Consider the following 15,911-nt stretch of genomic DNA (forward strand, 5'->3'; position numbering starts at 1 on the left):
TGTGAGTGTGTTTGTGTGTGTGCTGTGAGTGCAGATGCCTTCAGAGGCTAGAGTTTTAAACCCCCTGGATCTGCAATCACAGGCAATTGTGAGCCTCCTGGGTGGGAATCAAACTTGGGTCCTCTGGAAGAACAGTATGCCTTCTTAATCAGTTTTTACTAATTTTGATACTACTCAAATTCAAAACATTTCCACCAAACTAGACAGTCCTTAGACCTCTGGACGAGTTAGAGACATTAAAGTTAATGTTTTATGAAGTGAAGACTTCCTTCTGCACTCGTGAAACTATCCACTCCCATAACATGATTCTTCTAAGAAGTTTTGTTTGCTTTATTAAACAAAGTTAGACTGGATTGTTATGATTAAATATAATGACCAAGATTATGAATAGTAACAAATTGATTCAACAAAATAATTAAACAAGTTTAATTAATATCCCAGAGAATTACTCCATTCTCTTTGCAATATACTGGGTCCATATAACTTAAGGGAAAGTAAGTTTCTTTCATTGTAAAAGTCAGGTTGAAGTCTGCTATATATGCATTATATAGAATTAATATTTTCTAAGGCTGCCATAACATAATATAACCTTAGTGACTGAAAAGCAACAGGAGTTAATTCTTTTTGCTCTGGAGGCTGAAACCAGGAGTTGACAAGGTCTACATCTTGGAAGGGTCTAGGGAAGAGTCTTCACTTGGCTCTGAGGAGGCAGCCATCCAGGGTTCTCCTTGCTTCTCAGGTAGCCTCATCCAGGCTTTGCCTCTACCTGCCTCAGGGTCACCACTTCCCATTCTTGGTGTCAGCATCCAGACCTCCCTTTCCTTAACACAAAGTCTCCAGGTGAGTGGATTTAGGGTTCAGTCATAATCTAGCATGGCCTCATTTGATTAAACCTGCAAAGACGTGAGTTCTAAGTAGGTTTTTATGTCATTTCAGTTAATTAGGTACATTGGTGAGAAGGTCTTTGGACTGACAGTCATGAACAGTCATGAGCCTGCTTATTCATCTAAGTAAATGGTATTCATTTTATATTATGGTAGAGCAAAGTAGTTTCTAGAAATAAAATCATTAATTCATATGTTCCTAGCTATTCTGTGTTTACTGATAAACTGAACTCTAAAGTTAAACACCACAGAGGTGGGGAAGGAATGTAACTCAGTAGCAGAATGCCTGCCTCCTATGCATGAGGTCCTGGGTCCCATCCCCAGCACTGTAATAACCCAGACCCTCCAAATTAAATACCATGGTCTATTTTGTGTTAAAATGATCAAGTTTTATCCTTCAGAATATTTCTGTGAATATCATTTTCGTTTTTGGTTTTTTGAGACAGGGTTTCTCTTTGTAGCTGTGGCTGTCTTGGAACTCACTCTGTAGACCAGGTTAGCCTTGAACTCACAGAGATCCACCTGCCTCTGCATCCCCAGTGCTGGGATTAAGGACATGCACCACCACCGCCCGGCCTATCATTTTCCGTGGGCTGCTCTTTTACACTACCCTGGGAGCTCCATTGTACGTGCATTATACTACAACAACTGCATTGTCAGGAGCCAGAGCGGATGTGAACAAGCCTCACTCTTCAGCTCAAGCTGGCATAAAGCTCACTCTGTAGCTCAGCCAGCCTTAAAGTTGGGGTGATCCTTCAGCCTCAGATTCCTGAGTGTTGGATTAGTTATGAGCCACCACACCTGGCTTCCCCACTGCTTCTTTCTAAGGAACCAAAAAGGAAGCAAGGGTGTGAGTGGCTCCTTTCCTGTGAAAAGATAAATTTGATCATCTGTATAGGACCTACACATTTTCATTACAGTATGATTCCTTAGAGGGCACTCAGTGCGTATGCAATATGATCTTAGAGACAGCACTGGGTAGGAAGTTTGAGTGTTAGTCACACCATGGATAGTAACAAGAGAGCACTTCTTTGTTGTCATTTGTATATGAATCTACTGCTTTTTTTCTGTGGCAACAATAAGCCACCTCTTTAAGGATAATTAGCTTCAATTATTTTGCATCATTTCCCAGTTTAAATCAACTTAAATAAAAAGAAAAAAATGCACATACAGAAAAGGCTTTATTAGTTGGCTGTGGTGACCATATACCTTTAATCCCAGCATTTGGGAGACAGGCAAGTAGATTCTTTTTGTGTTGAGGCCACCCTAATCGACATACAGTGAGACTTCTCAAAAAAGTCTTTATTATACCAAAATGTTGGATGCTTCCTGTTAACTATGAAGTTAAAAATAACATTTAAAAGTATTTCATCTGAAAACTTTATGGATTCAAAACCACTTTGGGGCTGGGGATGTAGCTAGATTGATAGAGTGCTTTTCTAGCACTGGGTCCTATCCCCAGCACTGTACAAACCCGACATAGTGTCACAGACTTCTAACCCCAACACTTAGAAAAGGGAGACAGGAGAATTGAGAGTTCAAGGGCAGCTGACGGCACACTAGACCCTGTCTCAGAGAAAAGGAAAGGAAGAAAAAGGGGGAAAATATGTTGTGTTTGTGGTTTTAAAAAATACTTATCGTGGAGAGATGACTCAATGGTTAAGAGCCATTGCTCTTCTAGAGGACACAGGTTTAGTTCTCAGTCCCACATGCCAGGTGGTAACTGTCTAATTTCAGTTCCAGGATGGATGTCATCCTTTTCTGGTCCCCAAGGCACATGGTGCAAAGACAAACATGCAGGCAAAACACACATACACATAAAATAAAAACACAAGCAGTACTTTTCGCATGCCAATATATTCCACGTGCAAAATGCAAGTTAAAAGGTACATAAAAGACTCTGAAACATTTTTGAATAGGAAATCAAATGATCTCTAGACAGGTTTTTCTTGTATCTGCTTTGTATTAGAATTTTGTGCATTAGGTATATTTGCTGAATTGGTAATATAAAATACCAAGGACAGGAGCTGAAGAGATGGCTCAGTAGGTTAAAGCACTTGCTGCTCTTCCAGAAGACTAGAGTTGAGTTCCCAACATCCAAGTAGGGTGGTTCAGAAACATCTGTAACTCCAACACCCTCCCTGACCTCTGAGGGCACTGCACTCACATGTCTAAGTCCACACCTACCCATCCCCCCACAGGCACATAATTTAAAAATATATCTATAATCAGAACAAAATACAGAGGGATCAATATTCTGTCTAATTGTCAGATCTTGCTCCATATGCTACTGACTTGAATGTCTTTGGACTTTACATTTTTAAAGACTTTTAAAAACACGTATTCATTTATTATTCACGTAGAGGGTATGAGCAGAGGGATCGGGGAACGTGTTGTTGGAGGTCAGAGAAACATCTAGAGGAGTCAGTTTTTTCCTCCTACATGTGGGTCCTTAGGATTGAACTGAGGTCATTAGCATTGGCAACAGATTGACTTGCTAAGTGATCTTGTCAGCCCTGAACTTTATTTTTTTTATTCTATAAAGAATATCTCTGTGTACCAGGCAGTGGTGGTACATACCTTTAATCCCAGCACTCCGGAGGCAGAGGCAGGATCTCTGTGAGTTATAGCCCAGCTGGTTCATAGAGTGAGTTCCAGAACAGCCAGAGCTACACAGAGAAACTGTCACAGGGTGTGTGGGGGTACGGATCTCTGTGTCTGGTGCCATGCTAAATAAATCCTATGGGAGTTAGAAGCACTTCTGTGGTGTTTCTTTTCAGGACTATGAATGCTGAGTGAGTCCGTGTTCTTTCACACAGAGAACCTGGTAACAGATAGTAACAAGATATGTTCTGGGCCTGTTGATCAGGCTGACCTCTGATGCCCAAGTGCTAGAATTACATGCATGTGCTACCAAGCCTTGCAAAAACAATAAGAACTGCTTTCTTCTTCAGAGACAGCTTCTCCGGTATCTGAGGCTGCCTCTGCTGCTGAGTACTGACTGGGATTACAGACATCTGCCAACATGTCTGCTTTATATGGATCAGAGAATAGAACTCAGGGCTTTATGCATGCTAGATAAACACAGTACCAGTTATATCCTCTGCCCAGAAAAACACTTCGAAAATAAAGCGAGAGGCTGGGGAGATGGCTCAGTTGTTAGGAACACTTGTTGCTCTTGAAGAGGATGCAGATTCAGCTCCCAGCACCCACCTGCAGCTCCAGTACTGGGGGATTGGACATTTTCTTCTGATTTTTGTGGGCATAAAGCACACATGTAGTACATGTTCATATATGCAGGCAAAACACCCATACACATAAAATCTAAACAGATGCATTTATAGAACATTTAAAATTATTGAAGTAGAAAAAGTTGAATGAATGTTAATTTTATCCTTAAATAAAGTGAGGTTATTGTTTTGTCCCTTTGACTTCACAGCAGTTAGAAGAAAAGAGTGAAGATCAAGACGACAAGGAATGTGTGAAACAAGCTATAACAGCCCTGCTTAATGTCCAAAGCGGCATGGAAAAAATATGCTCCAAAAGTCTTGCAAAACGAAGATTAAGGTGAATATTTTCTGTAAACTCTCTTCCTTTCTATCCTGAAGCTGTGGTATGAATTCAGGGGCCTCAGCTCCCTCCTCAAGTAAACAATGAAGAAAACGCTGTCAGTGACACGCTTGGTCTCTTAGAGGAAGTGACATCAAAGCCCGGAGAATTTGTATTGTTTGAAAAACCTTTCATATTTGTGCATTTTCCCTGCATACTCCCAGACAAGACCTCCTGAGGAGCAGCTGGTGAGCTGAAGGAGACGGAGCAAAGTGTGCCGGGTAGATTTACGCCACAGGCATTGCTATGGCAAAGTCCAGTTCAAAGTGTTCTTTAGTTCAGGGACTCTATAACTCGAGACATTATTTCAGATAGCAGATCTCCCACTTTCCTAATTATAATGTGCTGTGTGCTTTTATCTTTGGGTCTTGTTCCTTTAAAAATACTTAACAATTTTCTTTCATCTCTTATTTTTTCTTTTACTATATTAGGCTATTTTTGATATCTATCTTTCTAAATATTTTGTACCTGAATTTATATAGTTGACTATCACTGTTATTTTTATAACTCTGAAAAAATTTTCTGTGTTGTTTGAATTTCCAGAGCTGTATAATTACATATATTTAGGGAATTAGTAAGCACCATGTCAGTGATGGTTTAAGTTATATTTTGCCCTGCCTCCTTATCTGCATGAACTGTACATTCTGTCTCTGTGTACTAACAGTGTCTCTTCCTTTACCCAGTGAGTCTGCGTGTCGATTTTATAGCCAGCAAATGAAGGGGAAACAACTAGCAATCAAGAAAATGAACGAGATTCAGAAGAATATTGATGGTTGGGAGGGGAAAGACATTGGACAGTGTTGCAATGAGTTCATAATGGAAGGAACTCTTACACGTGTAGGAGCCAAACATGAGAGACACATATTTCTCTTCGATGGCTTAATGATTTGCTGTAAATCAAATCACGGGCAGCCAAGACTTCCTGGTGCTAGCAATGCAGAATATCGTCTTAAAGAAAAGTTCTTTATGCGAAAGGTACAAATTAATGATAAAGATGACACCAGTGAATACAAGCATGCTTTTGAGATAATTCTGAAAGATGGAAATAGTGTTATATTTTCTGCCAAGTCAGCCGAAGAGAAAAACAACTGGATGGCAGCACTGATATCTTTGCAGTACCGGAGCACCCTGGAGCGAATGCTTGATGTGACCATGCTGCAGGAAGAGAAGGAGGAGCAGATGAGGCTGCCTAGTGCGGATGTGTACAGGTTTGCAGAGCCGGACTCTGAGGAGAATATTCTCTTTGAAGAGAACGTGCAGCCCAAGGCTGGGATTCCGATTATTAAAGCAGGGACAGTGATTAAGCTGATCGAGAGGCTTACATACCATATGTATGCAGGTAAGAAACATGAAGCGGCTTGTCTTTCTCTGTTCAAGCTGATTGATTTGATGGGTGGGTTATTATGCCTGAAATAGATAACTAACAACAGGCAAAGACTTTTTTTGTTTTGTTTTGTTTTTGTTTTTGTTTTTTTGAGACAGGGTTCCTCTGTGTAGCCCTGGCTGTCCTGGAACTCACTCTGTAGACCAGACTGGCCTTAAACCTACAGGGATCCACCTACCTCTGCCTCCCTGAGTGCTGGGATTAAAGGTGTGTGCTACCACTGCCTGGCTGCCCACACTTCTAATAGAGAAGCTTTGACTAAAACCATCACTCTATTTCTTTTAAGTCTTTACTTCTTCTACCAGATTTCCAACCATTATTTTAAACCTAGAGTCATAGTTACAAAGAGAAAAGGTCACTTGTCTAAAGTTAGCCAGTAAAGAGCAGTAGGAACAGGGTGACGCATCAACATGAGTGTATTCATTTATTATCAAAATTGTGCTGATGGCAAAATTATGTACAGTATTGCCTTTTCTAAATATAAAAATATATACAGTATTGCCTTTTCTAAACATAAAAATATATGGCATTGCCTTTTCTAAATATAAAAAAATATACGGTATTGCCTTTTCTAAACATAAAAATATATGGCATTGCCTTTTCTAAATCTAAAAAAAATACGGTATTGCCTTTTCAAAATATATACGGTATTGCATTTTCTAAATATAAAATATATACGGTATTGCCTTTTCAAAATATATACAGTATTGCCTTTTCTTAGTCTCCATTCTGTGTGTATTCAGGAAATCTGGAAACCATTTTCAGTACTCTGTTCTGCAAACAGTTTTAGCAGGTTGTAAAGACAGACCAATCTGAACAACCTAGAAAGATGCTAGGCAGGGTTAAATGCCGTGGTAAAGAGGTATGGGCATACACAGGTTAGTCATTTCATATGCTCCAACACAGTGGACGTCTGATCATTGACACATCTTAGCACCGAGGTGGTGTAGACAGCACTGAACTCATAGTGTCCCTTCATGTCTCAGAACCATAGTTTTTTATCTCAAAAATTAACATCAAAATAGCTACCTTAGTGTTTTGTTGAAAAGCATAAATGAAATACCGAATGTGAAAGCTATTTAATTTTAAGCGCAAATTTTTAAAGAATGTTTTTTTCTTTAAAAGACATGTGTGATTTAAAGTCAGTATAACTCATAATGCGATATTCTTAGGTACCTGAATGTGGAAAATAACTTCTTTCCCCATATGTCCCATTAAATAGATTCCTGTTTTTAGGTAATGTATGTTTCTGGGGGAAAAAAAATATTTTCCCATTTTTTTTAACAAGGCCTATAAGTGGATTCCCTGTTTCCTTTGGAAGTTATTTTGGTGCTAATGAAATTTAAAATAGCCATTTGTTTATCCACTTAAGTAAAACTGAATAGAATAGCACTTAACAAGGCTTTTTCTGTTCAATTTAGTCAATATACAAGCAGAGCTTTATATGGCTGGGAACTACCAAAGGGAGAGAGGTTAAATTTGAGTACTATTTTATATCAGTGTTCTCAAGCTGCTTTATATACAAATATGCCATTGTCCACAATCTCTGGGATATAGAAGTTAGAGTTTAGTTTTGCTGTCTGTTCTTTGGACTCCTAACAGGTAGATCTTTGAGAACCTTTTCCATAGTAAGTAGATAGCATTTCCCAAGGTGAGTTTTACTGTGACTTGGCTTCTCTGAACATGAATTAGTAAGTGGTAGTGCACAGTGTCTGAGACTTGTTGAACAATAAGAGAAGCTTCATCTGGAGTTCCAGTTTTACTGTAAGTTGTCACCTAGAAACTTGTATATGCATTGTGTTTATAACTCAAAAAAGTATATATTAAAAAATTTAAGCTATTCTGTAGTTATATAAAAATAGGTTACCTTTCTTTTTACATAGAAAGCTGTTAAGAGTTCCAGTTTTCTGTAATTATTATGACCTGTCTATTCACTTGATCTTCATCAATCTGCTGTCTACTGTTTAACATTCCAGCCAGGCAGCAGTGGAGCACACCTTTGATCCCTAGCAATTGGGAGGCAGAGGCAGGCAGATCTCTCTGAGTTCGAGGCCAGGCTGGTCTCAGAGATACACAGAGAACCCTGTCTCAAAAGGAGGGGAGAGGGAGAAAATTATAAAATTATAAAAATACTTTGTTTACTCAAAATTTATGGATTTTAAATATTGTCTTTGTTTTTAAATCCCGTGAATCTAAAACCTGCTCATTTTATCCTTAATAGTGTTTGCTTGTTTGTTTTCTAAGAAAAGGACAAAGCAAAAACCATATAAATCACAAGGGAAAAAAAAATCAACGTTTGTATTGAATGGTAATACTGTAGTGTCAAGGGGACTATCTGTGTCCCTGAGTAGCTTTTCGAGGGTGGCATTCTAGACTATGTATAGTAAATAACCTCTTGTATCTTCCCTCTGAATATTAAGAACAGTTTATTTTCCTAACAGCACAGTCAGTGATGATCACTGGAAACCCAGTAGAGCCAAGTGTTCTTTTTTTTCTATCAAAAGTCAGTTGCTACTTGTTTCTGTATTCTGAAATCTACAATCTGTTTTTACAACATGTCTGTACATTTATAGTGGATTTATTTAACAGAATTTATGATTAGCAGTTCTAAGCTATAACCAAATACTTTTTTTTTGGCAAGTCTTATTTTTTAATGAGTGTACTTTCAAGCATATGTCAGTAAGCTAACAGGTTTTGTGTGTCCAGCAGCCTTTATTCTTTATGTGTACAATGCTGCTAAAGTCTGTTTTTGTCATGATATTTTCACATACATCTAATGACTGTTGTCAACCTATAGCTTTTGTATAAAGTAATATTTTCTATGGTCTTTTCTAATATAACACTTAAATTTCTAGCTTTATACAATTTTGATGAAGTTAAATTTACTGAAATTTTCCCTGATGAGATTATTTTACTCTTTTTTTTTTGTTTTAAATCTTTACACATCTGTGCATGTACCATGTGAGTACAATGCTGGTGGAGTCCAGAAAGTGTCAGATTCCCTGGGACTGGAGCTGTAGATAGGACTTTGTTAGGAATCAAACCCAGGTCCTCTGGAAGAACAGCCTAGTGCTTTTAACCTCTGAGTTATCTCTAGTTTGTTTTACTTTTAAAGTTAAAAAAAATTTAAATCCTTCCAGTATTAAAGAAGTATGTTATAACTAAGTTTTTTTTGACATTGTCTGTCCTGTTTTGAAATTTAATTGAATGTTTTATCTCATAATATGTGACAGGTATAGCTGGAACCCACCAGCAACCTTGATGAGTTCTGAGATTGAAGTACATGAAACCTAGTGTTATTAGCTTACTAGTCATTCTTTGATGTCTATGTACTGAAGTCTTTACTTGCAGTATAGAATTTTTTAATAGACCAACTACTCTGTAGAGTCCATTAGTAACTTATCACTGGCAGTATAGAATGTGCTTTTGGTAGATATTCATGGATTTGTAAGACATAAAGCAGTATCGTGAGGTCTTCTCCAGCTGAATGTACAAAATGTTCTCTGCAGTGACAACAGATGGGGTTATCACTTGTCTTCTCTCTACAATGACAGCAGATATGGTTATCATTTGTCTTGATAGAAACAGTAGTCTGTTTTTTCCTTTTATTCAGTCTCCCCAAATGAAAAAAAGGGACTTTTGATTTGGTTAGTTGGTTATTAGGTGTTTTTGCTTAAAACATGCAGGACAAGTTGTAGTTTACACTGAAACAAAAGCTAAAATTAGTAACTCACTTTTTTATTATATACTACATGATGGAATTCAATTAATGATGTAACAGCACTTAGACATCGTCTAGATTATTTTAAGTTGCTCAGACATACTGAAAAACAGAAGAGAAAGCTGGCTTGCGTATGATAACTCTGGTCTAACTTCAGCTAACTTGATTTCTCAAATGTTACAAATAACAACATTACATACAAGGGCTACACACCTGCAGTGCCAGAACTGTGCACACCCTCAGTTTACAAACGAAGGCCAAATCCCCTAAGGGCTGTTTAATCTCTAGAAATCCTATCAGTTAATTACAGAATGAAACCTAGAAATTAATTGCTTTATTCAGGAGAATATATGTCCATGTCCCACTGATACTTTCAAACTAAGTTTTAAAAAGTTATTTTAGTATGATAACACTTTAAAAGTTATACATGATTAATAATAGAAAAAATGGGGTTTAGTTACTTACAATAGTTATTCATTTGGGGCAAATACAGGTGGGTGTACTATGAAGGGATATAGTTTTTGTTTTTTATTGAAATAGGTAATAAGTTCTGAGAATTGTTATGTGTAGATTTGCATGCAGTTAGATCCTGCCGCTTATTTCTGGCATGAAAACCATTCCATCACTGGCTGTGCCCTTGGTTCTGTCATTTTGTTGACTTTCCTGTGTTACTGATGGAGTACAGGTAGCCAGGCTGGCGCTAAGCCCCGAATGCTGGGGGTGCAGGTGTTTGCCACAGGTTCTGTTTTCCTGACAAAGCCCAGTCATTGGGCTGTCAGAATTGCTCATTCTGTAAACAGAAAGCTTTCTGGAAAAAATACATTTATATCTGGGTGAGTTAAAATATGGGTAACATACATGAATTATGACAATCTGATGTAGAGTCTAATTTATAGCTTGTCTTTCATTCCCAGTGATTTTGGACATATCAGATTTTAGGGAATTCGTCCTGAATTCTAGAAGGAAAACTACTCAGTTGGGTGGATTATTTTAAATTTGGCAGCAACACAGAGAAACGGTTTCCTTACCCTAGAGTAAGCAATCACAAAGCAGTGTCTCAAGGGAAAGGGGAGCAGGAAGTTCATTTCATAGCGTTGCTGTAGACAATGAAATGCAACCAATTGTGAGACAGAGCAACACTGGTAGAAAAATGGTTGGTGGCAGTCTATGAGTCTGGTTGTGTACGATAGAAAATGGGATGGCACTGAAGGAAGGATAATGATAATCTACAAAACTGTTTCCTTTCTGTGGTAAACTTCTTTTGTAGAAGATGAAATTGAGAAAACTTAAGATCCTTTTCTTTGATGTATTTACTGCTATCTTTGTACTCACTCATAAAATATTCAAAATTCTACATTGGATTTGAGTCTGTATCTTGCATCAGTTCAGTTTAGGTGTTTAAAGTCTCTGAACGATTTTTGTTCTATAGGGCAGTGCTCTTCTATTTTTAAACGGTGATTTTTTTTTTAAGTGTTTGTGCGTCAGCATAGCGTCTGTTTCCTTTTTTTAAGGAATTCAAAAGTGATTGTTTATAAGTTCTTGCTGAGGAGCTTATTGTTTCTTGAGGTTTTAAATGGCTGTATTAAAAGGGAGTATTATCACATGAGCAGACATCCTGATTAACAGTGTTCCACTATGGTAGATGGGGGAAGGGTGTTCTTCATAAATAGATTTGTAATGTAATAAATAATTCATAAATCTTATGACCTTGCCATATTAAATGTCAAGTATTAGAGACAGAAGAAGGAGAACTGATGATCTAAAATCTAATGTGCTATATTCTGAACACTAGATATACTGTAGATATAGTTCAGAAGATTTTGAAAAATGTACATCAAATAACAAAGAATTATCCACGGGTGGGGTCAACTAGAATGCCAGCAAAAAATAGTAACCACGGTCTGGGAATGTAGCTCAGTTGAATGCTTGACTAAGCATGCATGAAGCTCTGGATTCAATCTCTAGCATGCAACTCATAAACTGGTGTTGGCACATGCCTGTCATCTCTGCCTATAGCACCCAGGAGATAGAGGAAGGAGGATTAGATGTTCAAAGTCATTCTCAGCTACTTAGTGAGTTCTAGGTCAATCTGAGATATATGAGACTCCATCTCAGAAAATAAAACAAAAACATCAAAATAACTATAGCTTATAGTTGAAGAAACGTGGCCTATGCCAAGAGCTTGAGACTAGACTCTGTAGGTATTTGTATAAAGAAGGTATGGAGAGGAAGAAGCAGAGAAGCTATGAACATGGCAGGAAAAAAGTAAGAAGAAGGTTACCTCTGGTGGGTTAGAAAACAGTAGAGGGTTATGTCTGAGTAACACATTTCTGGAGTAATTTTTGCTTGCATACCGTAAGGGAATATCAAATTGGGCCACTTTTTTATTGTGAATATTTGTTGTGCTTGCACCTTAAAGCCAAACTTTGCCTGACTTTCTTATTTTTATATTTGTCTCCTGTTTCTGAAATATCATTTCAGAATAAGAATAGGTAGATAACGGTGCCACAAGCAGACAGCAATGTATTAGTTCTTTTCACTGTCTGTTAAATAGAAGGAGGTACTTTATTTTCTTATAAAGTTATATCACCTGTCCTTATTACTGAAAGTTTTTCTTATATCAGATTAATTTAATCCTTTGCATTGTCATAAAGGTGAAGTCCTGTGACTGGGGTGGCAGAGCATGTGTTTGAGTCATTGAGATGGAGAAATCGATGCAACAGAAAATAGCTTCTGAAATACACATATAGCTTTTCCCTATAGAATTTCAAAATACAGGCAAATCCTCTCAAAATAAGTTTGTTATTCATTAGAAACTTTTCATGCTTTAGATTAGAAATAACTGTGCGTGTGTGTGTGTGTGTGTGTGTGTGTGTGTGTGTGTGTGTGTGTGTGTTTTAAAATCAGCATGGGAATATGGGTAGCTTTTCATTCTTTCCTTTTTTTTTTTTTTTAAAGTACTTAAGCTTTTGCCAGTTTTCTTGGAGTATTTTAGTTCCACCCCACCCTCCCTTTTTGGCAAGGCTGTTTTCAGCTTCCAGCCAAGATAAGAACAAATTAAATTTCAGTCACGTTAGGCCACACCAGAGTGGTGGTTACTGTGGGGTATTTATTCCACTTGCCAGCAGCTCACTGCAGCGGTGGCTACTGTGCAGTGTTTATTCCACTTGCCAGCACCAAAGCCTCTGAGCAGTGGCGCAGGCAGGACAGCGGCTGCCTCCTCAGTGGGCCGCTCCTTTCCAGAGCCTCTGGTGCCTCCGACCAGCTCCGCAGCACAAACTGCATTCTGATTTAATCACTGTGTGAGCGTTTATGGTGACACTGTAATTCATTGATAAATTCTGCGTTTTTAGATCTCACAACTAAGTAAGACTAATGGGAATCCTTTGATCTGGGGAGTGACTGTCTTGGGAGAAGGGAGCACCAGAGCAGAATCACATGCCATGCTCTCCTCTGTAGTCCTCCTGACCTACTAGCCTCCCAGACATTGTGTGACGTAGATGTAGGTGACACTCGGGGATGTTACATAGTGGACATCGGGAACTGATGTGGTCCTATTTGACTGACTGGGCACTGAGGCACAGCTGCCTTTCCCAGTATTATCTTAAGTTACTGAAGTAAAGAAATGGCTTAAGGAGAAGCAAAGTGTTTTAAAATAGACTTGGCCTAAGATAATGAAGACCCCAATTTTAAAAATAGCCATGCTTTTTTTAAAACATACTTTAATTCACTTAGCACTTGCTTCTCTTCTGTCTGAAACCCACAGCTTTTAGCCTGATGTTGAGTGGCATTTGAGAAAAAAATAATTCTGAATGTGGATGTTAAAATCGTCAGCCTGAAATAAACCTGTGTTTTGAGGAGGAGTGGGTCCACACTCTCAATGGGGATACAGCCCAGAGATGCTCAGAGACCTCATCTAGATACACAGCTCTGTCCAGCAGGGACAGCCGAGCATCCCAACTGTGGCTGCTGCTGTTGCTTCCTGAACACATGCTATTAGGAGAAGCCTCACCTTACAAATAGATTTGCAGAACAGGAAGAAGGTTCTTGGAAGGGAGGATTGTGATGGAACCGATAAATATCTCTGTTTTAAAATCTCGTACAGCCTTCTGTTTTTAAATCTTTTCTTCTGGATGAGACATTAGTCTTTAACTGAGGATCTCTGTAACTGAAGACAAACAAATAAAATACCAACAGGAAGGAGATTATTAAAAGATTTATGTATCTAAAATACTTCTATCAGTAATCCACTCTAGCTTTAGGAGATATAAACTAAAGGAAGGAACATTAAATAAAATCAAAGATTTTTTAGCTAGAGGTGTGGTCGCACATGCCTGTAATCCCAGCACTTGGGAGACTAAAACAATAAGATTGTGAGTTCAAGGCCAGCCTGAATGTCTAGCTAGGTTCTGCCTCAGAGCAAAAAACCTCCCACAATAATATCCTTTGTTCTATAAATTTTTCTTCAGATTGAAAAAAATATTAACTATTTACAACTCAGGGCTGTTTGCTAGTTATATCGGATCATTATCTTGATAATGTGCACTAACAGATTAGGTCAGACTCTAGCTCTTCGTGAGCCATGAGTGAGTTCCAGGTGAAAAGTCAGTGCTGTGTGATCTAAATTTAGGGCGCTCCTTAGAGCCAGCTAAGGAAACACTTTCTAGATAGACACTGATTTCACTAGACCTTGTCCCAATAAAAGTCTTATAAAACTTTCCTCAATAATGTATAGGTATTTACTGCCATCAGTGAATTTACCATTAGAATTTCCCACAAAAGACTCAAGTTAACTACTGTTGTCCCTTAAGTTTAAAGATTTGGGACTACGTGTGGTGTGGGTTGTAGAAGTGAGGGGGTTGTTTGAGACTGTCTTACTATGTATCTCTGCCTGGCCTCCAACTCCCAGAGGTCTGCCTCCCTCTGCCTGAGATTAAAGGCCCATGCTGTCATACCCAGAGAGTGAGTGTTGAGAAAGGGATTTTCCCTTCTCTATGCACAAGACAATGGCCTGCATCTTTTGTGCTTATTCCTGCTACCCGTTTTAGCCTGGGGGAATACTGTCAAGGAAAGATTGAGAGAGGCAAGCCTAAATAGGTCTCCAATTTATTCCATGGAGATGTGCGTGCAAAGAGGCCTCTGAAGAAGGGGTTAGAGCCTCCTGCTCTTAGGACTGAACTTCCATTGTAACTGCTTCAAATGAGAGAAAGAGATAAAAACAAGAGGTCTTTAGAACTACTTTCTATTATCTCCGTGTTCACACATGTTCATAAGTGTGGCACAAACAAGCAGTGTGTGTGTGTGTGTGTGTGTGTGTGTCACAGAGGACAACTTTTGGGATGTGATGACCCTGGACTCAGGTCATCAAGCTTGTATGACAAAGAACTTTTACCTGCTCAGCCATCTCATGGTCTTTTTAATAGATTAGAGGGGTTTGAAACTTTTTAAGCAGTTACAAATAAGGCCCCTGGCAATTGAGACCATTTTAAAACTAGTTAACTTACCCTACTACTCTGTAAGATTCTGTTTCTAGTTCTTTGCTCTCTTAACGTCATCTATAGGAAGTTAGAAGACATCATACTTAATTAAACTGAAAGCAGGGACTGGATAGGTTATTGCTCCTGCCCTCTCTACAAGGTAGATGAACCAACAGGTGATGCTCTGGGATCCTGGTAGCAAACAGGAACCTGGTTTAAGTTCCCGTCCTTGCTTCTTCCCATCGCACATTCCTTTGCCAGTGATAAGTTTGAGACAGGAAAAGAAATCGGTCAATTGTATTTTACAATCAGCTGTTTTTTGTTTTTGTTTTGTTTTTGTTTTTCTACAGCCATTGCTTTAGGAAGCGCTGAAGCTAGGGGTACATTATAAAGTCCAAAGCCGTCTGTATGGGTAAAATATTTGGGAACTTTAAAGACTGAATTGTTGGTCTCTTGAAAACTGAAAATAATAGTTTTAATCATTGCTTATCTGAGACTCTAATATTTTTCTTTTTTTCTTCTTAGATCCCAATTTTGTTCGGACATTTCTTACAACATACAGATCCTTTTGCAAACCTCAAGAACTACTGAGTCTTATAATAGAAAGGTCTGTCAAATTTAAGTGTTTAAATTCTTTGATTTTGAAAGGATTAAAATACATGTTTCCCAGAAATGTGTCAATAAGCTTAATTGTAAGTGAACTTTTAAGATAAAACTATTGGCTTTAAAAAAACATGCTAACTTAGATCATTTAAATAAACGTCTCATTTTTTCCTTGATTTAATATTTAAAACTCCAACTTTTCAGGACTTAGGCCACAATGGGGGTGCAACCAT

The 15,911-nt window shown here is 38.3% G+C and overlaps 1 protein-coding gene across 1 annotated transcript in view; it reads left to right on the forward strand.

The window, feature by feature from the left end:
• The window catches only part of Sos1 (SOS Ras/Rac guanine nucleotide exchange factor 1), an 86,767-nt gene that overhangs the window by 44,506 nt on the left and 26,350 nt on the right, over positions 1 to 15,911 (forward strand). The window contains 3 exon segments of the mRNA XM_038317969.1: positions 4,324 to 4,451; positions 5,177 to 5,832; positions 15,601 to 15,682. Coding sequence (XP_038173897.1) covers positions 4,324 to 4,451; positions 5,177 to 5,832; positions 15,601 to 15,682 — 866 coding nt within the window.

This window comes from Arvicola amphibius, chromosome 2 (genome assembly GCF_903992535.2).
Source record: "Arvicola amphibius chromosome 2, mArvAmp1.2, whole genome shotgun sequence".
Taxonomy (NCBI): Eukaryota; Metazoa; Chordata; class Mammalia; order Rodentia; family Cricetidae; genus Arvicola; species Arvicola amphibius.